This window comes from Gasterosteus aculeatus, chromosome 7 (assembly GCF_964276395.1).
Source record: "Gasterosteus aculeatus chromosome 7, fGasAcu3.hap1.1, whole genome shotgun sequence".
Classification (NCBI taxonomy): domain Eukaryota; kingdom Metazoa; phylum Chordata; class Actinopteri; order Perciformes; family Gasterosteidae; genus Gasterosteus; species Gasterosteus aculeatus.
In genome coordinates this window covers 29,200,109-29,224,594 of record NC_135694.1, presented here as the reverse complement: position 1 = coordinate 29,224,594, position 24,486 = coordinate 29,200,109, and the positions used below count along the sequence as shown (strand labels likewise).

General features: G+C 47.2%; 1 protein-coding gene across 8 annotated transcripts in view; it reads right to left on the bottom strand.

Annotated features, from left to right (window-relative positions):
* dbn1 (drebrin 1) overlaps positions 1–22,451 on the bottom strand; it is a 49,456-nt gene extending 27,005 nt beyond the window's left edge. For 7 of the 8 annotated variants that reach the window (XM_040181262.2, XM_078106879.1, XM_040181263.2 and 4 more), the window contains exons 1-2: positions 21,743–21,967; positions 20,993–21,616 (exon numbers count right to left, since the gene is read on the bottom strand). In XM_040181262.2, coding sequence (XP_040037196.2) covers positions 20,993–21,075 — 83 coding nt within the window. In that variant the 5' untranslated portion in view covers positions 21,076–21,616; positions 21,743–21,967. Of the gene's footprint in view, positions 1–20,992; positions 21,617–21,742 lie in introns of all 8 variants that reach the window. The other variant, XM_078106884.1, reaches the window with a different exon arrangement.
* Between the last annotated feature and the right edge of the window lie 2,035 nt (positions 22,452–24,486).

Sequence of the window (24,486 nt, the reverse complement as noted above, 5' to 3'; positions counted from 1 at the left end):
ATGAGGAAACAAGCCGTTCTGTCTCCCAGAGTAAATGTGGGTGGATCGTTTAGCAACTGAGAGGCTTGCTGAGTGGGAGGAACCCCTCAAAAGATTACAATATCGGTCCTAAATCAGCGCATTGTGCTTATTCATCCACAGCAGGAGATTTAATGGAAGCGCTGTGCAGCTTCACTTCTACATTGATCTAAATACTGATTCCAAAACGCAAACGTGCTTGTGACCATGACAGCGGAGACCTATCAACATCCTGTCCCCACATTCGCAGACACGTCCATTCACACCTCCGAGCTCCCATATGTGGCCCCAACGAGCCAATACGGACAGACTCATTGCCAGCTGTCTTCATTAAAACCAATCGTTTTCAGGATTATCGCTACGGAGAGATTCCACTGCGTCATGTCAAAAAAAAAAAGGAAAAAAAAGAAAACAAGGAAAGAAATCCGTGCTACTCTCACGTTATAATCAAATCAGCCAAAATATCTCACACGATTTAGCGTCGGTTAGCAGCAATAATTTATCAGAAAAACCCGGGTTATTCCCCAAGCAGGCCAGAGGACAGTAGATCAGAGCACAGAAAAAATGTGTGTGAAGATGTTTTTAGCAGGAACGAAAAAAAAAAAAAGAGTGAGTCAGGCCCACCTCGGCCTGCTGGGACATCACGTCTGCAGACACTGATACGAGGACCAGGGGATACTGTCACATACAGCCAATGGAGGGTTTACTCGTATTCTCGCGGCTTGGACTCGAGTGTTTCCCCTCACTGTCAGCCTGCGCTAAAAAATCAATTCAACTTATTTTGGCCCTGCAAGCATCAGCATCTAAATGGAAAACTAAGCACTCTTGTGTTCTCTTAGATTAGAGTCTGCGGTCTAATCTGCGCTCCGTGCCAGGACGCCACACGGGGTCCCAACATGCTATTTTCCCTCCAGACAGATGGCCCCGAGCTCTCCCGCTCGCCGCACAGGACAGAGGGACGGATCCTGTTTGTTTTCGGTCGTTACGTCCGTGATTGTTGACAGCGAAGAGGAGGGCGGGCGGCTGGCGACAGTCCAACGTGACGGGATACCCGCGGCCTGCTTCGGCGCCGCAGAGATCAGGAGACGCTGGTGCTGCTTAAGAGCACCGGCATGCCGCCGCTCCTCCTGTTTACACTCTTGTAATCCGCCCTACTTGTTCGTCTAAGCAGCAGGAGTACTACATATGGCAGCCGTGTAAGTAAGTAAGTGGTGACAGAGAGTAAAGTCTTCATTGGTACATTGGAGTGTGTTGACTGGGGACTTCTACTCTTTTCAAATCGGTTCAGATTTATTTTTTCCTCTTCTTAGCAGGTCAGAACCTGACACCGGGAGTAAGTACACGCTCTTATTTTGAAAGGATCCTTGCTTTCAGCCCTTTTAAAAAATGCAGCAGATGACTTGAGGTGAGGCATGGTTCGACAAGCACAGTGTAGCATGGACAGCAAGGTGACAGAGCCATGCGTAAGTAAAATAAATAATGGTAGTAAAAGTGTTAAAATGAGAGTTTACGGTCACTGGGCAGCAATAGAATGAGTCTTCATGTATACGAGATCCCTCAGTCGCTCTACAAGCCCCATAGTTACTGACACAGGGACAGATTTACATCACACGAAAGCATCACTGGATAAAATAAAGTGCATCCAGAGCTGCAGTGTTTAAACGTGTTATACTGAGGTCACATGGTGTGAGGCACATTGGAAACTATGTTTGGCTTAAGTGGACCGGTAATTACATTCCTCAGTGAGACTCACATTTTTGGAGCAGTCTAAATCAGCATTTTGTTACAGCTAAAAGAAGCTTTATGGTAGCGACCATCACATCTATAAAAACAAGCCTTTGAAGCTGCAGTAATTCAAGAATTCAACATACATTTGTCTTAAAAGTGTTGTTTCCTCCAGAGAGGATCAACCGACCTTTCCGACCACATTAAACTTCCAGCTGTTTTCTATTAGCTAGCAAATCGTGGGACACGAACTCCGCAGGAACCAGGACGTGACGTGCGCCAGGTGTTGGTGAGTTTTACAGTTGTTCAGGTTTAATCGGGGAGGAGACCGATGATTTTGGATGGAGAAAACAATACTTAATTATGATTTAGTAAGCTGATGTTAAGATACAAGTGGGGATGAGCCACATTTAATGTCCTTTAACGTTTACAAATGAATGAAACATCTAAATAGGCATTTAACATTTTCGGACATCTGGACCACGCAACGTGTCTGCAGCAGGAGTTTCATACAACGAAGTGCCCCCTAAAAAAAGATCATCAAAATCTGATTAAAGCAGGTATCATCAGCATAACATTTGACACTTCGATGTCCATTCATAAACTGACACCACAATGATCTTCTGAAGCTCAAAAATATGAATTTTTGCTCTACGACCAACATTTTATAGCTTCTGGAAATATCCTTTGCAATTTCTACTTTTGTAAAAACCAGAAAACATTACGTTTCACCAATGAACACATCAAATGTACATCGGCAGCGTTTTTTGGAGTGGATCCACTTGTACGATCTTTAATGAGAACATAGCAGAGACTTCATAAAACCTCGAGGGAACAGTAAAGAGTGCATCTTCCTTGTGTTCGGAGGCCAAAAATAGCTTCTCTACTTCTCACTCTCACAGTGATGCGTTTCCAGTAAGCGTGTTGAAATGATGTCGTTTTATTGACCACTCTTTATTGCAACAACGAATCAATGGTTTTTTTTGGTGTGATGGTGCTGAAATGGGTTTTCTTATATGGGCTTTGTAGGTCAGAAATACACCTCAGAGCGAATTCATTTAAGGTCCTGTAAGACCAAAAAAAAGGGGACACAAATGAGTTTCAACAAAATTGGGGTAATGTGTTCTCTTCTCATGGTTTCAGTTAAAAGCCTCCCGGATCCATTTTGGACCAATTAAAGTGGATGTAGTGTGTGGTTTTTTTGTGCTGTATATAGTGACACAATAATTAAGACGGGAAAAGACATCAGCAAAATACAGCAATTACTTTTTTTTCCCCCGATAAAAAATGAATAAACCTTTTGTACTTGTTCGGTTTCAACGTTCAAGTTGAAATAATAATTACATTCAAATCGGTGGGCGTTTGGTTTGCATGAAGTTAATTCATTGTTGTAAAATGATAGGTGATTTGCTAGTGCGTGATACGCGTCAGGATTAAAAAAAAAAAGCTTTTTGATCAAGTCAGTGTGACACGTTTTTAGGTTAGAATTCCACATGACTGAGTTGAGCAGCGGACGGAAAAAAAAGAGCTGAAAATAAACTCTCCATGACTCCAGATCTTCAGGCTCACTGCTGCATGAACTCCCAACGTGTGCTCATCATCATCATCAACTTCTCAGCTTGGTGCCCAGTCAGATGCTTCTGGGAATGGGAATCAACATGGAATAGATATAAATATTAGCATGTTTCAATGTTTCGGTGCTGCACAGACGCTGCTTTCCTACGAACCCATTGTTAAAAAGACTAAATTGAGGAATTGAGAACAAACAGCTAAGTATTGATTGAAAACAGAGTGATGTGTCCACAGCAGGAATAAAGGAAAACTTTGATTTAAATCAAGACGAATTGGATCAAATATAAGTCCAGTGGTTTGCGTCCTCGCAACAGAAAAGCTTTCGTTGGACGTGAAAGTGGAGCACTTCCCCTCTTCATCACTCTCCTCCACTCCGCGTCCTCCAGTCCCCTCAGATCCAAATCGATAACTCCCACCCAATAGTTTGAACGTTATTAATCCCTGAGGGGCAAAAGGGAGCCATTAAAAGAATCAAATGAAAGGACGGAGATGAAAAAAAAAAAAAAGCGCATTGGGAGGGCGCCGGGACGACCGCAGGGTTTGTCCTTGAAACAGAATCAGCCCAAGTGCCCCGGAGCGAGGCCGCCGCCGCTGCTCGCCACCAGGCATCGCCGGCGACGCCGTCTCACTCGTGGAGGCCCGGGGGGAGGCTTTTGCTGACTGGAAGCAAAGTTCTAAAATGTATGAATTGCGGCAGCCAGACGACAATTAGATTAACAGACATCGGCTGCTTTAGCAGAGGGCTCCCGTCCGCTAATCTCTCCAATCTGTGACTCTGATAATTAGATTAATGGGCCGACGTGACGAAGCGCAGCCGAGTGGTGCCGCACGCAGGTACGCCACACTTCAACTCAACCTCATTTCAATTTCACCAAATGGGAGGCGTTGTTAGATAATGCAGCACTTGAAATAAAGCGCTTCGGCTGACTGGGGATGACCGTGTCACATTTAGCGCATTTCATCCTCATGATGATCTGTGACAATCTATTCCACCTCTGTGGAAAACAGATCTTCTCACAAGTGGACAAACCCACACCAACAAGCCCGAGCTGCACGATCAGCACAAACCGTCGTGTTAAAATGGTTTCGTGGATTCTCGAAGTCACTTCTTCACTGGGGGGTTTGAATTCATCACGCATTAACTGTGCATGTTAGAATTACGGCAAATGGAAGATAAAACTGCGCGTAGCTTCCAACAGAATGCGTGACGTCTCGCGCCGCTGTAACCGGGCTTAGCACCTTTGCCTCTGGGTGACAGAAATAGAAGAGTGAAGCGTGGCAGCCTGATTCTTTGTTTACCCGTCTGTCTAAACGGATCTCGGCACCACTCACGCCTTCAGCGGGCCGCTCGAGTCCTCCACGCACGGAGGAAATCCGCTCGTTCGCGTCACAGCGACGAAGATGGAGGCTTTAAAATGGCCTCCATGCGATCCAGAGGCCATTAGAGGACCTGTATGAAGTCTTCTTGTAAGTTGAGAGAACATCTGAAGCAGGGGGAGGTTGCAGCGAGGAGAAGCGTTCAGTCTGTGAGCTCCTTTTCAAGAGGAACGGATTTAAAAATCCAGAATAGGGCTGTCAAAAAGATCTTTCACTACATGATTATTGTAAAGAATTCATGATAAATTGTTTGCGAATTCCATATATAATTGTAAAAAAATAACTGAGGTGTTCACGGTCTCCTCTGTCTTTGCCCTTCTCGACAGGAAGCGACAAAAAGGGAGAAAAGAAAAGGAGGAAGAGACACAAAAAGATCCGTCTGTTCCCCTCTGCTCCACCACATCCGTTTTCAATTACAGGTGAAACCCTGGCGGGTATTTTTAGCCCGCGCTGGGTATCTATAGCCGCTTCACTGAAGCGTCTGTCACAGAGGCTGCTGCTGCTGCCCGTTCAACTTTTTCAATCATCTACACACACATTTAGATTCAAGCTTCTTCGCCACCGCCCTTACGGTGGAACGGGGGGGAGCAGGAGCTGCAGCGAAGCGGCTCCATTCCCGGGGATATCCGAGTGCCGACGTGGGAGCGAAGAGGCGTCGCTGCAGAAGGAGGGGAAATTAGGCAGCTCAGCCTTTTCCCAACACGACAGGAGGTTAAATCGGGGAGAAGTAGGAGGGATTCAGTTGGGAGAAGGTGAGGTAATTTGTCAGGAGATGATTGTGTGGTGGTTATGTAAAAAGCTACGAAAAAAAAAAAGAAAAAGTGAGAAAACTAATCTTGCACATTTCTTTTTAACTGAAAACATGCTGTGATGCTGATTTATTCTTTTTTTTCTGCATAGCTGCAGGTTTTTTCAGTGTTGGGCCTTACTGAAGATCTGGCAAAGGAGTGGGAGCAAATCCCTGCAGCGAGGTTCCGAAATCTCTGGGAAAGCTGGTTGACTGTAAACACAGTTGTTTCAGAGCATGTTGGATTTTAACAATCAAAAGCAATATTCAAGGTTTAAAACGCACAAAGACAAGAGTACGTTGTTTGAGTTTTACAAATTCCTCCCCGCAGCACTTTTCCAGCTGCAAGTTTGCATTTGAAAGTTGACTTTTGAATCACAAATTCAGAAAGCATCGTCACTTCAGAAACAAAACCCTGCACAGCTTCTTACTGATCCAATATCGATCCACAAACTGTCCCGGGCTGGAGAGTAAGCTTCATATTTTACATAATAGTATTTTCAGCTTCATGTTTTTCCATTAGAACAAAATGAAAGAAACAGCACTTAATCCCGGTTGCTGGATTGGGAGTTTATGTGCCAACAAACAGAGACGCACAGAGATGAAGCAACAAAAACACACTTCGTTGCAAACTATTAAAAAAACAAACCGGGAGGCTTTGGTGGCTTTTAAACAGAAACATGCTGATTTTCTCTACATTCTTCACTCGATGCTACAGGAAGAGAGTCAGACCCCTGAGTCATTTCCAATGCTACTCAAACTATCAATTATTTATTACTCTGCTGCATGCTGGTACCTAACGGCGACTCCAAATGGCGCTGGGCCGGGAAACGCATGAGGGGATCTTAATTCACATCCGTAATTTGGCCACGGTTCTTCGGGGCCAATAATCGTGTTTTTCAATGTGAATTTCGAAGCTTTTACGCGTCTTAAAATGGGCCGTTGCTAACAGGCCTTAGCTTAGCTCACGTCCTTTCAGCTTTTGGGTGGCATTCGCCTGTAACGCGCGCAGCAGCGTGTTTTGAGGCTGCGCAATGCGGTCAGGCATAAAGGGGGAGGCAGGCAGCAGGGTTAGCTGCTCCCCCGCCAGCACCCAGATGGCCTGAGAGGGAGGTGTGAGGCCTGACAGGCGACAAGCAGGATGAAAGAAGTTCAGCGAGAGACCATGAACCGTCCTCCTCAGATTTCCATGCAAGCGTTGGTACGGACTGCATCGAGAATCCGGTGAACCCCCCCCTCCCCTCGCCAAAATAGATGCATGCTCTCTGCCCAGAAGAGGCAACGTGAATCAAACAGAACCCAAATGAAAGATTGATGGTGTATGAATTATTAAAAGTGGAGGTGGGTGTGCGCAGAGAGCTGCAGATCTTTCTCCTGCGGCTTGGAGCGGACTGGTGGAAGCGAGCGAAAGCCGTGTGCACCGGGAGCCGCTATCCTGCTCAAATAGCCGCCGGGCGACTGAATCATTGGAAGCAAACAGCCGGAGAGAGAAAACCACGGCGCGCGTTGGAGCTGCAGGCAGACGCCGTCTTGAAGGGGTTCCCCCACCCAGCCGGTGAGCGTTTAATGCGCATTCATTGAGCTGCTGCAGCACAATCACCAAAAAGGGAAAATCCATAAAGAAATAAAGAAACGCTTTGCCTAAACATGTTGAATCTTGCTGGAAGCTAAAGCCTCTTTCTGTCATTGATATCTGCAAACGGGCTCGCGGCTCGGGAGCGGGAGCTTCTCTGGCTGGTGTTCCTGAACGCTGACGTGGCGTCTCGCCGCCTTCAGACTGGAGGTCCATCGCGTCATCGCCGTCCGCACTGCAGCGACCCGTCGGGCCGCATTACGTCAGCAGGCAGTGCTCCTCCCGCCGCGTTCACCCAAAGCGCATCCCCTGCACGCCGGGCTGACTGGAAAGGGAAAATGGCGCCGGCGGCGATAGACGAAATGGAGATGCTAAAAAGTACGATTCAGAGAGGTCAGCGTTAATGGAAGTGATGCACCGCTTGTGTCCAGGCAGAGAACGAGGGAACTACCCATAATGCCCTTGTGGTCTCGTGCAAATTGCCACTAGCCATCCTCCCACGCACACGCCTCAATGAGGCAGAGTGCTCGTATCAGCAAACTGCGGGGCGAGCGCCAACCGCTCCTCCCCGCCGAGAGAAGGCTTTGTGGCGGACGCAGCGGGCCGCGCTTGTTGTCCTCTGGAACTAAAAGCAAAATGACCAGCGTCATGGTTCAAATAACAAGCTTCTCTCTTCTAACGGACGATGACCTACTTTTTTTTTTTTCAGAATTACATCACCGATTTGCTGACCAGCTCGGTTGTTTGTTCTGCTACCACTTGGATGTGATGACCCAAACACGGCGTTACAGGCTTTAACGCGGCTTTACACCCTCTGACCCCGGAACCGGAACATACAACTAGAGCGTTCCTCCTGGACGCACTGAGCGCTTCAGACTCAACGTCATGTGCTTTTTATTTGCGCAATCTACTTGCATAACCGACGTAGCAACTAATGCTCAGCACCTGTTGTGGTTTTGTTGGATCCCGGAGGGTCTTTTGTATGTTCCGCTGCTCAGATCCCCGCGGTACCGGGTCAGCTGGCATTTGCTGCATTGAGACATTTTTGTTTAAAAAAAAAGGTACGTACTGTGGTTGATTTATAATTTGCTATCTGATAGACAAACTGTTCTTTGCTTCCCCGCACCGGGACAAAACAAGCTCACAGAGAACAGCGTGTGCAGGAGGGCGAGGAAGACGATAGGAGAGGAGGGGTCACCGTTTAAAGTACAAACCGCGAGGCCACGTCTGGATGTGCTGCTGGATAACAGTGACACAGAACAGAAGAGTCCGCTTTGAATCGTTTCTTTTCTCTCCGAAAATCATTCACAACGCCGTCACGACGACTCTCTCCAATGACACAATTGAGGCCTTGTTGAATTAAAACCTAATCGCTAGTTTTGAGCTATTATTTATTGAGTAATTGAATTCCAGCATTCACAAGAAACAGACATGTTTCAACATGTATTTCTGAAATTTTGTGCCGTCAGGAATCAGGGAACAGTCGTCGGGTAAATAAAGCTCCTCTCAGTCGTCCCGGCCTCCGCGGGCTTCACCCCCCCCCCCCGCGTCAGACACACTCCTGCCATCGCAAATCCCTGTTTGATACCAGGGGCATGATAAGACTGACGGAGAGGGGCCGCCCCCACCCCACCTCCACCCACACACTGAGCCTTTGGCAGGACACCTGGATCATCCCCTTAACATCAAACAGGACAGCAGACAAAGTGACACAGCTGCATCACATCATCATCATGTGAGCGGGTTCCTTTTTTATACACTGTTGAAGTAGAAATAAGAAGGAAATAAGAAATAATAGGTGATGCCTTTATATTCTATTAGACTTTCTGTGACGGATGGGCCAAGATGATTTAAAATGCATCAAAGCGTTTGTGTTTCTGGTGGAACTAGAAACCGTGAGACCACAGGGAGGGAAAAGGCCTTCAGAACAAAGCCGACCATCAAACGGCACCACAAAGCTCACGCGCACCCGGGCGCATCTCAGCGCACGCGTCCATTTCCTGCATCCTCCCGTGGGTTTTCCTCCACCTGAGGCTTCAGGAGAACATTCTACTGATTCTACGGGGAGAGAACGACACTGCGAGCACAAAACAACGGGGTCACGTGGAAAAGAAAACATCTCAGGCCTTCATGAGATGGGACGTGAACTCGGCACATTATCTCATTTCCCCACGTAGGGAACTTTTTAAGGAGAATGACGATGCAGTATTTTCTACCAGTTTTCATCTCATCGGTCATTGTCCGCTTTTGTTGCTACGCAACGTATTGCAGAAACTGGCTAACCTCGGACGTTGCCTGTAGCAGCATTTAGCAGAAGATATTAGCTGTTGCCGAGCTGATTGATCGATCGGCAACAAACCAACCCCGATGAAATGTCGGCGGCCCTGCTCGCGGCGTCTCGTTAGCGTGCTCGGGTTGCACCGCTGCTCATCTGTACCCGTGTTAGAATGCGTTTCTGCGTACGCGGGTTAAACATTAGGAGGTGCCGGCTCTTCATGGACATGACTCGGTTTGATCGGCTGCCCGTGTTCGGGGGGGGGGGGGGGGGGGGGTTTATGGGATTGCGTCGAGAGACAGTAAAAAGTGCCCCCCCCTCAGAAGAAACTGCCTCCGTAGATTAAGAGGATCAAAAGCAGCTCAAGTTGTTCTGTGGATAATCATCCGTCGTGTCATGTGATGCGGCATCAGGTCCCTTCTGGAGCACAGACACGCAATAAACCGAAGTAACATTAGCCCGAGTGCGTCAGGACCCAAAGACTGGAAACGGTCAATTAGTGCTTAGTGCCACACACACACACACACAAACTCCACATAAGGTACCACAGAATTATTTTTTCTATATCTCTGGCACTAGCGCATAGAAGTGCTTCCCAACCTGGGGGTCAGGACCCGATGCGAGGTCTCTACATCCATTTTAAAAGGGATCCCAAGATGGTTAAACATTTTTCGGATTTCTGCCTCTGGGATACTTTTACTTTCACTCTTCGGTTGCTGAAAACCAGCGACAAAAGGTTAAGAAGATGGTACAGGCCAGAAACACAATGGGATCATTTAAGAGAAAAAAGGAGCAAATCTCCTCACAGTGCCGCTTTTTGTACAGTACAAATCACACCGACGGCGAGTTGACAGTGCAGCTCACGCTCGCTCTCCTGATCCGGGCTGCAGGAAGCGACATTTTAACAGTAGCACCACACGTGGCGAGCGAGGGGGAACATGTACGCGGGGAAAGAGAGACGTTTGATGCACAAAGAAAGGAGGGCCGATATCGGCCGTCGAGTGCTTTCAACCCACCGCCTCCGTGTTCTCGCCGTGACCCCCCCCCCCCCCCACACACACACACACACACACACACACACACACACACACCGACCAGCGGGTGATGCAGCAGAAATGAATAATAATTCTCCACCATTTTTAGCTGAGAGGATGAAACGCGCTCGCTTTATTTTTAGCACGAGTGGATGAAAAGAGCGTGGGATTTATTTCCGTCCTCAAAACGCATCACTCTGATTGTTTCATAACTTGGCTTTAAATTGGTGATGGGGGAGATTTAGAGAGTCATCGCTGAGTTTAGGGTGGACGGTGCGGTGCTGGTTGGTGCTGCTGTACTTCGTGATGCCTGCAAAGTACAGTTTTATGACGTGACAACCGTTGTCACGGTGACAACAACACATGGTTAATGCTTTCCATTGATTGTTGTTGATTACCGAAAGGAAAACTGTAATTTTTTTTTTTTTTGCCCGTTCTCTCCGGTCGCTAACACAATGAACGCTGGAGGACGGTCCAGTACTGACCGCCAGTGTTGGTTTTTAACCCTGAACAAGTGGTTTCTGTGCCTAAACTCAACAAAACCACCAATGGGCGCTTTTGTTTTGCGTATGGATTGTTGTAAATCCACCATAGGAGCTCATACATGGCTGCAACAAAATAGATCTGTTTCCTCACCAGCCTCTGCTGGCAGTGTGTGTGTGTGTGTGTGTGTGTGTGTGTGTGTGTCAGACACTACACTGGACTGACTCATGCTTTGGAATAACAACCTCTCCTCCCACGAAATCAATGCTGCTCTGCTGCTTCTCTACTACAACTAACACCAAATATTCATTTCTACGTATTATGTTCTGCAACCCGTCCGTTTCCTCCCAAAAACCTTCAGTCTCTCCGCCTATGAACTCAAGCCTCTTCTTTCATTTAAAATGACAATAATTACCTGTTAAACTCAATAAAAAGGCTTTTATTTAAGAAACAGAAGAAAAAAACCCGCTATGAACTGTGTGGAAAACCCTGCGCCTCAGCGCCGTAATATAAATGACCCAATTTATATTTCTCCGGTAAATCACAGAGCCTCAGCCGTCCAGCAAGCGCGTGATAGAGGAGACGGGGAGAGAGAGGGAGAGAGAGAAGGGGGGGTTGGCAGCTTGGAAACAGGTTTATTTCAGAGGATTATTGCACATTTTTCCACCTGGAGTTCGTTTCACAGACAAATGGAGGAAGCCTCCTGCTGCTAAAACACGATATTCTGGGAAGGAGACAGAAACGCAGCAAACTGAATTTAATAAACAGGGAATATGGAGCCAGGCGAGAGGAACCGACGACAAACCGAGAACAATAAAACACTGTTCCACTGTTCCCACCTGTGTTTCCATCCCCACGTTCCATGAGTCAAACACCTGCAGCGTAATCAGAGGTTCCTTCCAGCTTCCGTTGTTCTCAAAATGGACTTTCTGGATCGTATTTCACTTTCTCACCGCTACTTGAGAATGTTAATCAACACCAACACGGATCCTTTGAACGTGGCAGAACCCTTTTTTGTCGCCTTTTTTTTTTTTTTTTTGGGAGATTCAAAGCACCTTGCCGCCTCCACCACCCACAATGCACCTCTACCACTGTCTGTGCAGACGTCTGGGAACATCCACTTTGTTGTGCAACGTTTTCAGACTGAATGTTTGACCTACAATGCGTTCGGTGGTCCCACTACTGGAACTCAAACATTACATGACTTTCTAAAATCAAACCACGGAGGGCTTTCAGCGCCGCCAGGACCGGCGCTCACACCCACGGCGCTGCTGTTTCACTGGCTTCCGTCCAACAGGAAGCAGAAACACATCAGCAAAAGTGTTAAAACTGCTTCTGCGTCGTGCGAGAGGGATTATTTAAAATAGGTTTGTTGTTTCACACCAAACGGCGGCTTTTTTTTTTCTTTTTAGACGTCAGGCACCTCGTGCAGCCAATTAACATTTGCAAGCTGCATTTCCACCCAAAGTGGTAGTTTTTACACCATGGCGTCCTATAGAAAGGGAAAGATAAAGCAGCAGCCGTGTGCAAGGAGTGGAGTTCAGTAGCTTCATCTTCAGAACAATTTCTTATTCTTATCTCAGAAGCTCTCTGACACACTGTGATGCCTCTCAGAAAAATCATCTGGTTCTGCGATAAGGTTGCAAGGTGATTCTTGACTTTTGCAGTACAATTTATTTTCATTTCCCTCCTTATTTATGTTTTGTGTGACGGTTACGCGCCAAAATATTGGTTCATTGTGATTGAAAAGCTTCTAATATTTAAGCTGATTCGGATTTGTGTGATTCTATTGAACCATCCTGTGTCATTTGGCCTTTGGTAAATAGTGTATTTTCTTTTCTTCGAAAGCTCTCTGGTCTTTGGTTAGGAATTCGGGTACCGGTGGATTTGGTTTGGAGGCTTTTAACAGCCAAATGTGTCTGCCAGACTCTCACTGAAGATCTAAAACCTCTCAGCGCTGGCTGTGAAGATTAGGCCGGGATCGTCTGGCTCACGGACGGAGTCTTGGTGATGCTCACTTTTCTGTCCCTTGAGACTTTCCAGACTCAATTTCTTTTTTCTTCCAATAAAATAAATTGTTGGAGCGTTGGAGGAATTGTCTCTCTGCCGTGGAGCTGGAAGTCATGTGATCTCTGATGGGATGCAATACATTTAACTCCATTTAACCTGCGGCTACTTCTTCCTCTTCCTCTTCATCTAATAGTTGGTGTTTTTTGGTACAGCTGTGGAAGACTCGGCGGGTGCGTGACCTCCACTGACCTTCAGTGTCGAGCTCTCCCAGCTGCCGGCGGCTAAGTGGCCTCGGCGAATGGCAGGAAGTCTCAAACCGCCGTGCTTTAGTGGAGAAACGGGTCCCAGCTGTGTGGATTATTCATGGGGGGGGGGCCGTGACTCGCCACATCAGACGCTGGATTTCTCTCACGTGCGTTTGTTGCTTTCGACTCGTCTGGGTGGAGACGGCGATCCCGTATTTGTGTCAGTTCATGACTTATTAGCGATGTTGCGTTCAGTGTGTGCGCGCAATGTTACACCATCAAATGCCTTAAGACGTAAAACCCCTTAAGGTTAAAATTGTAATTGTAAATCTGTTAAAATTATCTTTACCTTTCTTGTTCCATTAATATATATTTCTACTTTTATATCATTTTTATCATATTTCAACCCCCCAAAAAGAGAATAATTGGTTTTGGTCCCAGATGTCCCTAATATCTATAATTATCTATATAATAAATAACTGTGCTTTATGCTTCCATCTCATTTCATTCAAATTGGGCCATTTTTTTTCGTTGGAAAAATACACAAACTAAAATATAGTTGCTTTAAAATATTGAGTATAGATTTCTCAACCCGTCGGTGATCGCGTCGCTGCTTTTACTTCCCGCCTTAAAGGACTAAAGAGTCTGTCGCTTCACGTGAAATCACGAGTCTTCGGTGTCTTTTCTTATTAGACTGGATTATTTTATTTTTACTTTTTTGTAACGCAGATGACCCTAATAGGATCGAACACACACACGCACACACACACACACACACACACACACACACACACACGCACACACACTAAGTCTGGTTTGGCCTCTCGTCAACAGTACTGCAGCATTACACCCCCCCCCCCCCCCCTTTATTGACCTCTTTAGCTACTAGTTTCAGTTTCTATCCCTTTCCAAATCCTCATCGGCTCCGTCTAAATCTCCCCTCGCCCCTCCCCCTCCGACTCCCCCTCCCGACTCCCCCTCCCGACTCCCCCTCCCGACTCCTGCTGCCATTTTGCCTCCACTTCTTCCCCCTCCGACGTTCGGACGCGTCGCCGGCTCACACTGAAACGTGCTCGCTGGTGTGCCGTTAAAGCAGCGGGGACGCCGCCATCTAGACCTCCAAAGACCAGCTCACGAGCCCCCCCGAATTTAATCCGGCTTAAGGAAGATGTTAAAGGACGTCGTCCTGTAGGTAGTGAACACATTTCCCACTACGATGGAGCAGAAGCAGAAGGATGCGAGTCTGAGGGCCGGGGATTCGAGTAAACGTGCTCAAGATTCCAGAATTACCGCCGGCTCGTTCGGCGCCATCGTGCTGCACTCACAAGCTCTCTCAGACGAACCCGAACAATCAAACAGGGAGGTAAGCGTCCCTCTCTCTCCCCGAGTGACTCCGATGTCCTCAGAGGACAAACGCTGACCTCCGTCCACAGACGGCGGGGGATGAAGCGCACGCCTCGACCGCTTCGCCAATCAGACGGTTTTTGTTTGCCAACCGAAGACAAGATTTACCTCATGCATCCGTATCTTCCATGAGGACACAGCGTCCGACCTTCCCCAGGCGTGACCCCGCGTTCGTCGACGGACGTACAGATGGACACAAAGCAGCCAAACGATGTCCTTAAAGAGAGCAGAGGACACGGCGGCACACCAGCTTCATTTGCTCTTTTCCAGCTTGTTGCGGTGCCTTTTTTTCTTTTGTTTTTTAAATCACCGACGGCCTCGAGTTCCCTCAAACAGCGAGCGATCTTTCCATTTTCTCCCCGAAAGGGGCGTCGCTCCCGCCGCTCTGACGCCCGGGTCCACGCGGCGCGCTCATCCGTCGAAGGCGCGCCAAACGTCCGCGGGTCTGATCCGTTTGGACCGTTCCAATGGCTTCCGCGGTCCTCCTGGTGGGTTTCTGCCTTCCGGCGGGAACTTTCGGGCCCCGTGTCGGCTCCTCGTTGTCCCCCGGGGAGGCGGAAACCACAAAAGTTCTGCCTCGGACGAGGATCGTGAAGGCCAGTCGCTGTGCGTGATTGAAACACTTTGTTATTTCTGAGTGCTCTCGTTCAGTGAACTCGGGAATTTAAATGTGTTCCATGTGTGAAAGCGAAGCCAAAAATAAAGAGCAGAGTTCTCTTTGCCGGCCAATTTAATCTCACTCTTCTTCTTCTTCTTCTTTTTCTTCTCTCCCTCCTGCTGTCAAACTGTGAGGTCAGAGGTCAAACGATTCACACAGAAAAAGTACAAACCCTCGCTTGTTGAACTCACTGACTAAATGTGCACTTTAACTTTTTGGGACAACCAAATAAATTGATGATTTATCTTCGTCTCATTTATTCTCCCTTGAAGCCGCAGAGCTTATGACACGTTTCTTTGTTTCCCCACTGAGAGAAAAGAGTCTTGCTAAACAATCGGAACAACTAATCATCATATGTAGCATGAGATGTAACATGGAAGCCGTACAGCAACGAACCAGGGAAGATAAGAAAGCTGAGAAAGCAAATAAATAAAAAAAAATCCAAAAAAAGAATTATTGATGCAATGACATCAGAACACATCAAGAGAGTTTGGAGTCGGTGCGAGTAGATCGGCAGGGAGGAACCGATACGGACCTTCAGTTTCACCAAAACTACGTAATGAATATTATCTAACTTTATCTCCATGGAAAAGAATCTGAACGCATTCCTGTGAATGCGAGTGGAGACCCTCCCTTGTTACTCCCAGATGTTAAAAAGCGATACGAGAGACTCCGTTAAAAAGGAACATCAACAAGTCGGGGAATAAAAGAACACGTCTTCAGTGGACGCATCTGTACAGAAAAGGCAAAAGATTATGATGGTAGGGGGTGGGGGGGGGGGGGGGGGTTTAAACCACAGAGTCCACCTGGGCCGAGTCATCCTGACACTGAATTCATCACCCCAGCAAAGCATGTGTCTGCGCTGAAAGCAGCAGCAGGAGGAGGAGGAGAGCCGTTTGTTCCACACGCACGTATGCGTCAGGCCTCCGAGTGCCAAGAGCACTAATGAGTCAATGAGGACGTGTGCGGCCTAAAGGTACAGTAAGAACCAGGATGAGGCTCTGAGAGAATCCCTGCAAGGCGTCTCTGGTTCGGATTTTCTGGCCTCAAAGCGTCACCCTCCTCGTTGCCATCCGACCCGAAAATCTCACATTTCCCGGAGGCGATTTCTGAAGGATTGTGGGGCGGCGGGGAGGTGGACGCGAGGGAGAAACGTGAGCTGAAGAGAACCAGGAGGAGGAAGAAGATAAACGAGGCTTCAACCAGAGAAATTGAAAAGAGTGAGACGGAGGAAAGCGACAGAGTCGATCACAGCCGAGTTAATCCTCAAGAAATGAGCAGTGCTGAAGGCTCGGTAGTGCAGATGCTCTCGGGGCGACTGGTGAACATCTGTATCTGTTGTGCTAACAGCTAACGTGCTAGCCAACGGGGAACATGCTGTCGCGGGAACCTGCCATCTGTCAGTTAGCAAACTGCATTAAGAGGCACTAAAAGACGTATTAAGAAGCATCGACGCCATCAATATAAAATAACGACAAATGTCACCTTTTCAGAGAGAAACGATCTCCTTGATGCCTTCTGATTCGGCACATTAATAATTGGCTTTGTGAAAATGTAGCTTGGGTTTATTTAGGTTTTCATTGTCCCTTTGATGAAGTCAAATAACTGAAATCATCAATTGATTTATTGTGAGGATTCACGTTTGATCCTTTTTCCCCACTTTGTGGTTTGAAAAGAGATAATTCTGTAAAGCCATTTGGAAATTGTACAGAAATCTGAATTGTTGTTGATACAAGTCACAAATAGGTATGATGTTAAAGAAAAATTTATTTGGATCCTAAAAATATCTAAAAAAGGACATTAAACTGAAAATACATGTTTTTACCAAAAATGATATGTTACAAAAGCAACTGAAAAATAAATAAAAAAACACAATATCAGTAGTGTCAGTTTAGAAAAGTAGAATTATAATAACTGTAAATTAATACCAAAATATCAAAAATATAATAAGTCAATAATTGAATGACACATTAGTCTGTGTGTAAAACTGAGTGAAATACACATTTGATAAAACTAAAAATTAGAGCCGTTGAGCTGCTTCCTTCAGACTGAATGTGTTTCTGCTCATGGGGGCGTTGGAGCTATAAATGTAAAACGAATAGGAGATTAATCGTCCGGGGAGACGGTGTCCATCTCTGTTTGACTAAGCAGCCACGATGAAGCTAAGAACCTGCTTTGCATGTCGTACTACTGACCCTGTTCTATAATAATCTGGAGTGCAGGTGGAGACAGAGACAAGTTTAACACCAGCTAAGAGCAGGAGAGAAGATAACCAGAGCAAAGGTAAACGAGCTCCTGGCTCATGTCCTCAACACATAGAAGAGGTCAAAAGGTCAAATTAATTCCTGTTCGCCTACGGAACGACTCAGAGAGAATGGAGCCGATGGGAAAACGTTAATGACGCGGCTCGTCTCTCGGTGGCGCCAACAAGTCTAACAACAAGATGAAATAATCAATGACAGAGGCTGAAGATGAAGATGAAATAATCAGTGACAGAGGCTGAAGATGAAGATGGAATAATCAGTGACAGAGGCTGAGGGTCACACACAGCACAAACCAGTGTGCTCAGCTGATTGACATAACATGTGAAGGCTGCTCACTCGTCCTTTAAAATGAGCACTGTGAGGATTTGCAGATGAATCAATTAGTCAATGAGTGGTAAGTTCGTTGATGACATCCTCCAGTCCAGTTCTCAGGAATCTTTGATAAAAGATGAAATGGCAAAGAACACAAAGATCCAAAGAGGTTCATTTCACGCGGCGTTTCAGGTCTTTGAACCCAGCTGACTTTGTTAATGATTGATGAGAAAACGTCACGAGGAACCAACAACGACCGTTTTTCCGGGAGCTTTAATGAACGAAACACGACTCGACCTCCGACCCTCCTGCCTCGGCTCCTCTTACCCCCCGTTTGTTCTTTTGTCGGCCTGCCAGAGGTGACTCGTCAGGTAAAGCCCGCCCCCTCAAACAGCTGGAGGGGGTCAGTCTCATGACGGCAGCCTCGGGCCAATCAGCGGCCACGTAGCGCTCAGCATTCCTGAGCGTTTGTTTGGTGTTGGATAACCCCGAGTCGCCCACGGGGGCCCTTTTGTTTCCCCGCGTCGTCACCTTCACCACGTCTGCGGTCAGAGAGACGACGGTCTCTGGAATTAAATAACGGGAAAGAGCCGCAAAAGGTGGACGCCGTCTCGTAAGCGCTTTTCTTCATCTCCAATCTGGAATCCAGCACATCCAGATATGGGATTTAAATCGCCACATGATTTACATCCAACACTAAAATCCTGCTTAGTTTGTGTGTTTTTTATTTTGTCCCAAAATATGGAGGCTCCATTTAATCCACTTCAATGCAAACGACCCAAGATTCTTTTCATCCGCAGCAAAGTGTTTAATAGAATTTCATTCAGTTGATTGGCGTTATTATTTCAGTAACTCCTGCAGTGTCTGATGTGACCGATGTCGATTGTCCTCAAACTGGTTTTCTCATTAAAGCGCTGAACTCGTCAGAGAGAAAGAAGTTTGACTACGACTGCCTGCATAGATGCTGTATCATCATTAGGACGGGGGGGGTTCCGTGTTGTTTGGGGTCAGTGGCGTTTGGAAGTCCCCGCCTTTGTTCGAATCTCATCAAGTGTGAAAAACGGGGGCAGGCCCGAGGCCCCGAGACCCCCCCCCCACCCGCCTCCACCCGATCATCCGACAGAATAAGCAAACATTCGGGAGGAGAAGCTTTAACCTTTGGGTTGATAGTTGGCAGCCGTCACTCACACGAGCAGGACGCGGTGACGCGCAAAAAATGGCGGCCAGAGTGTGTCTGTGTGTGTGTGAGTGATTCCTCTCTAGATCAATAAATTAGCACGCAGTTAGAATGACGTCTTTGCATCAGCTCCGTGCCCGACTGACAGCATCTCAGGGTGAGATTTAGACTTTTAAATCAGTCAACGTGTGACAAACGTCTCACTGCTCAAAAAGCCCCCAGAGTGTTGTTGTTGTTGTTGTTGTTGTTGGTGTGAAAGTGTTTAATTTATCAGATATTTGGGATATATTTGATTGATTTGAAGTCATTTTTGATAACATTTGAATGATTGGTGTTGGGACAGCAACTTTCTTTTGTGAAACACAATGTGGATGTTCCTCAATATGGAGGTGAACAAAAGCTAACAGCAGTATATTATATACTGGTACCGGAAGATTATTGTGCGTGTTTAAAAATGTTAGTTGGCTATTAGTTTCACTCCCGATCTCCTGTATATCTGTAGTGCATCCAGCATAAGCTCAAAAGCATCGGATAGTATCTTCATCTTTATTCACAGCGTTGCTACGGACGATTGTTTTTACCATCCAGGACATTAAAACCGTGTCCAAACCAGGAAGCAAAACCTCCCCCGAAAACCACACAGGCTGCAAACCGAAAGCAGAACCCTTGCGTGAATCTGCCCTCCTTCGGACTAATGGCCGCCAACAGACGGCCCGCGGGTTCACATTTCGCGGTCAAGATGCCCGCAAGACGACTCAAAACAGGATCCGTAATCTGAGCCGAAACACGGCCATTTGGAAGCGAGAGGTCACTGCAAGAGAAGGGCGAAGCTACGCGGCTAAAAAACACCCCCCGACATTTACCCCCGGGGGAGTTGGTGGAGACCAAAACCCGAGAGAGATGATGATGATGATGATTCCAGCCTGCTGCTCCGCTGCAAACAAGTTCCCCGCGTCACGTCGACGAGGAGACGGCGCGTCCTCCGTGTCTGCTCCCACCAACTAAAACACAATAAGAAGGTGGCGAAGGGTCCCGGCTTCGGCCTCCCTGGTTCCCCTCGTTTGAGCCGGCTAATCGAGGGCCGAGGACAGCAGGTCACAGTTTAACGGGTCATCACCTAAATTCACTGGTAACGTTCCAGAACCTAGAAGGGCACCTCGTGGTTTCATGCGGGGAAATAAAAATTTTAAAAAAGCATTAACCAAAAACAACGTTCCACTGAAAATAGTTGGATTTTTCAGATTTCGCGTTTCAAGTTGATTCCCCAAAGCTCGAACTATTGATTTCCACACATTTCTCTCCCCTCCTGAGAAGCCGCGCAGCTGGACGCCGTGTGGCTCCAGCAGGGATCTCACTTCCACATTCTACTTCCAGCCTTCAGCTCGCCACCTCTTTCACATTACCGCGTGAGGGAAAGGCCACAAAGAGTGATGATGGAGCCCCCCCCCACCCCACCCCACCCCCACCTACTCCCCCGGCCTCGCCCCTCGGTTTGGGGATGCAGGGGCTCATCAGTATCTCTGGACCAGGCCCGTTTACCAATGCCCCCCCACACACACACACACACACCGCTGCATCGCGTTGGATTGAAGCCTGAAATTGCTTCCAGCTGGCAGCGACCAAACCGACCGAGTAACTGCGGGGAAAACAAAGCGGTCCGCTCGCACAGTTATTTGCGCACACGGTGTTGCACCGACTGCAGACACGGATATTCATGCACCCCCTTCGCCCCCCCCCCCCCCGAGGAAAAAAAAAGAAATCTTTCACTTTCCCCGCTGCAAACGCGTCCTCCTGCTGCTTAATGCGCGTAATTACGCAAAGCTGCTGACCGTTGCTGCTGTTAGTGGAACCGCCTTGACGATCTGCCCCGGCCTGTAGAGTTTACCCCCCGCGGGCACGATGAGGATGATGATGATGAGGATGAGGAGGATGCTGCACTGTGTGCCCTGCGCATCCTCCGCGTGCACCAAACCCGGATAACTAAACCCCGAGGGACGCCAGGAGAGCAGCGGCGCATCGAAACAGGAAAGAAGCGACGCGGGGGGTGCGGGTAGGATCTTTGGGGGTGCGGGACTCACCAGTTGGTGTCCGAGGTCTCGTCGATGACGTCCTGGTAGGCGGTCAGCAGGTCCAGTCTGTTCTTGCCGAGATTCACAGCCATGTTTCCGTCCCTGCAAGCATCCAGACCCGCTGCTGATGGAGAGAGACACGGAGTGAGGCTAGAGAGGAGCAGGAGGAGGAGGAGGAGGAGCAGGAGGAGGTGGAGGCTCTGACTGGTGGAGACAAAGAGACGATCGCGGTGTCCGAGCGGTCCTAGCGCCGGAGCGATGGGCCGACGGGTCCTAGTGCCGACGGTGGGAAAAGCAGAGGTTTCAGATTGGCACAAATTGAAAACTAGACGCCCCCAAAAAACATTTTTCTCACAGATAAATGAAGAGAATATGCTGGTAATGCTTTAACTGTTAAACCAGAGGGACAAATGTTCATGGAAATACCAATGGACTTGTATTTGTACATTTTACAGGATAATACAGTTTTTCAGATTCTGGATCACAAACTGTCCTGTTTAACTGTCCTTGAGGGTTTATCTGAGGGCATCTGGTGGTCGGATGGAGAGTTCCTCGGAAAAGCACATCCCTGGTTGGGAAGTGGGCGGAACGGAGAGAGAGTATGGAGGAAATGCTCCAACAGGAGCACAGTGCCTGAATGAATGAGGGGAAACAAATCAGCCATTTAGTCTCATTGTCGGACTGAGTCCAGTACTGCAGAACACCTTCAGGAGGGTAGTTCTGGGCTGTGTGGTGGAAGGAGAACTCATATCCTCATACCTTTACTCAAGAGAAGCATTGACCACATCTTCCGTAATGACGTGATCAGAGGTCAAGCAACAATTAAAACTCTCAGATTCCTTTTCTCCAGCAGGAGTTTTTCCACAGCAGGGGGCCCTGGCAGGAGACGTTATGGTCCTCTGTATGGTGGACATTTCAGACTCAGATTATTAAATCTACATTTCTCAGCCTCAGTTGAACCTCTGCACTCGAGGATCATTTCTTCTGCCACTTTTACTTCATTTAATCTCATGAGCAGAGATTGTAATTCTGTCTTCACTATATATCATATCTTTATTTAATTTTTATTTACATCCAAACATCAATACTTGTGCTGATGCTTTTGTACTTTTGCATAAGTAAGTCAATGTGAGCTTAGTTTGGTTGATAGTTGTAGTTAAATAATTAACAGCCAACATTTCAGTGACGTAATGGTTCAGGAATTCCTCCTTTGTGGTGTTTAAAAAAAGTCCATGGACTGAAAACGGGCTTCTTTTCTTCCTGTTTCCTGGAAAAGTTGACATTTGGGAGGTCCCCCCCCCCCCCCCTCCCCTGGTCCGGTGGCGGCGGTGGTCGGTTGCCGTGGTAACCTGCCTTGCCTCAGAGGGTTGAACCCCACACGGGCGGCCTTGGTGTTTTTCTCCCAGGCTCGGCTGGCACTGAGCCCACATACCTTCCCCTCTGCCCTCCAACACGGAGGCTGGAGGATAATAGAGATGGGGGGTCGGGGGGATCGGGAGGGTCAGGGGGGAGGGGGGGGGGGGGCGCTTTAATTGGCACAAACAGCAACTTAGCACAAGGTGAACATGCTGAAACTCCACCATTGTCCACCACGCTGCCACCATTTCCTGCTTTTATCATTGATCATTTGTATTAATTTACATTGAGACCAAAGGAACGTCAGGAACGTCATGTGACCAAAGGATTCCTGAACTCGTACATTTTTTAATCAGTTTAATCAGTTACAATACAAATGAGAAATAAATATTGTAGTTCTTTGATCTTCAACCACCGCACAGTTCCCACATATTGCATGCGAGTTATGTATTTTGTAGTTTGAATGATTGAAAATGTTGAGGACTGATATGATTGACGAGGAGCGTGTTCTTCTGTAAGAACAAATCAGCCCCGACGTTCCTCCATCAGGCCTCGTTTCCCCTGAATGGCTGAATCTGCCCGACTCGACTCATCGATGGTACCAGATTATTTTTCATTAAGGATCTGCAGAGCGAGCTGAGACCCCCCCCTCATGGACCCTCTGACTGGGCTAAACAGGCTGTCAGGGCTGAAATGTGGGAGATTACACCGACTCTGACAGCTTCGGGGAGGAATAAATAACCCGTAAAAAATCTGGGATATTTTAATCCACCGAAGGGCCACGAAGAGCGGCCATAATTCCTCCAGAATGAGGTCAGAGCCTGAATATGAAACAGAAATGACTTTGGATTTGAGACTTTTTAAACACACTTCTCGCGTAGAAACTGCATTGAACACTTTGGGGATCCAAATGAAAATCTCTGCTTCTGTTAATACTAATAGATACTTTGGAAACGACATTCAACGATGAGAATTATAGAGCTTTTTCATTTCCTTTGGTTTGCCTCCGATTGACTCGTTTGTTCGGGAGACTTTCGCCCGTTCGTTTGGCTGCAGAGTCGACAAAACGTCAGACCTTCAACTCAGGAGAGTGACGCTTGATCCCAACCGAAAGCCGAGCATTGTTTATTGTTAAAGTGCTTTAGGATGAAGATAAAAACTAACGCGTCGTCCTCGGCGTATTTTTAGACCAAAAGGCCTCGAACTGGAGTGACGCCCCGCTCTTTGTTCCACGGATTCATTCGGCTCCTGGCTGGCAGAGTATTGATTGATTCTATTGATCACTTTCCACACTGGGGTGTTTCTAAATAAGGAGGCAGACAGGTGGACAACAAAGAAAAGGCTCATTTCCCATCTGCCCTCTTCCTTTGTCTTGTGGCACTCACGGTCTCTCTTTATTTCAAACCGGTTTCCCTCCATAACAATTCGGTGTTGCGACGGATGGAATAAAAGCTCCAGATGTTTAAATATCTCAGGGATTCATCCACGCACTCGCCGCGGCAGTGAAAAGAAACAATACCTTGATACGAAGGTCAAAATGTGCTCTCGGAGAGTTGTGGGCGACGTGGAGGGGAAATGATGATGTTGTGAAGGAGAGGACAGATCTACACACGCTGAAGCTACGTTGGACAATCAGGGCAGAGGCATCGACTCCACACGACAGTCGTGCCCAACTTGTTTTTGACAGAAAATATCCACCAAAGGTTAAATATCCTCTCCTTTGCCCAAATGAAGAAATCCCAAATAACATCAATAGGAAACGTGTCTGTTAGTTTTTTGGGCCTAGACCTCCGGAAAAGTTGGATTTTTGTTTCTAAGCTGTTATAAATATTAGCGGTACGTGACTAGAAGGATGTTTATGCCGATCTCAGAAACAAAAGGCCACGCTCCAAAAGTTCATATTGACTAGTCTCAAAAGAGTTGAAAGTCCGTCTGTGCAGGAAAAACACGACTCACACACAAAACAGAATATAGAGACAGACAGACGACACAGAGACAGATGGTCCCGGTTTGAGATACTGAGCTTAACTAAAACAACATTAACGTCATTCATCACACTTGTTTTTTTTTTTTATTGATTGGGGCTTTTTCTCTTTGTCCTGTCAGTGTGTTAAATGTCTTAGTGTGCGACAACACGTGTGTGTCTG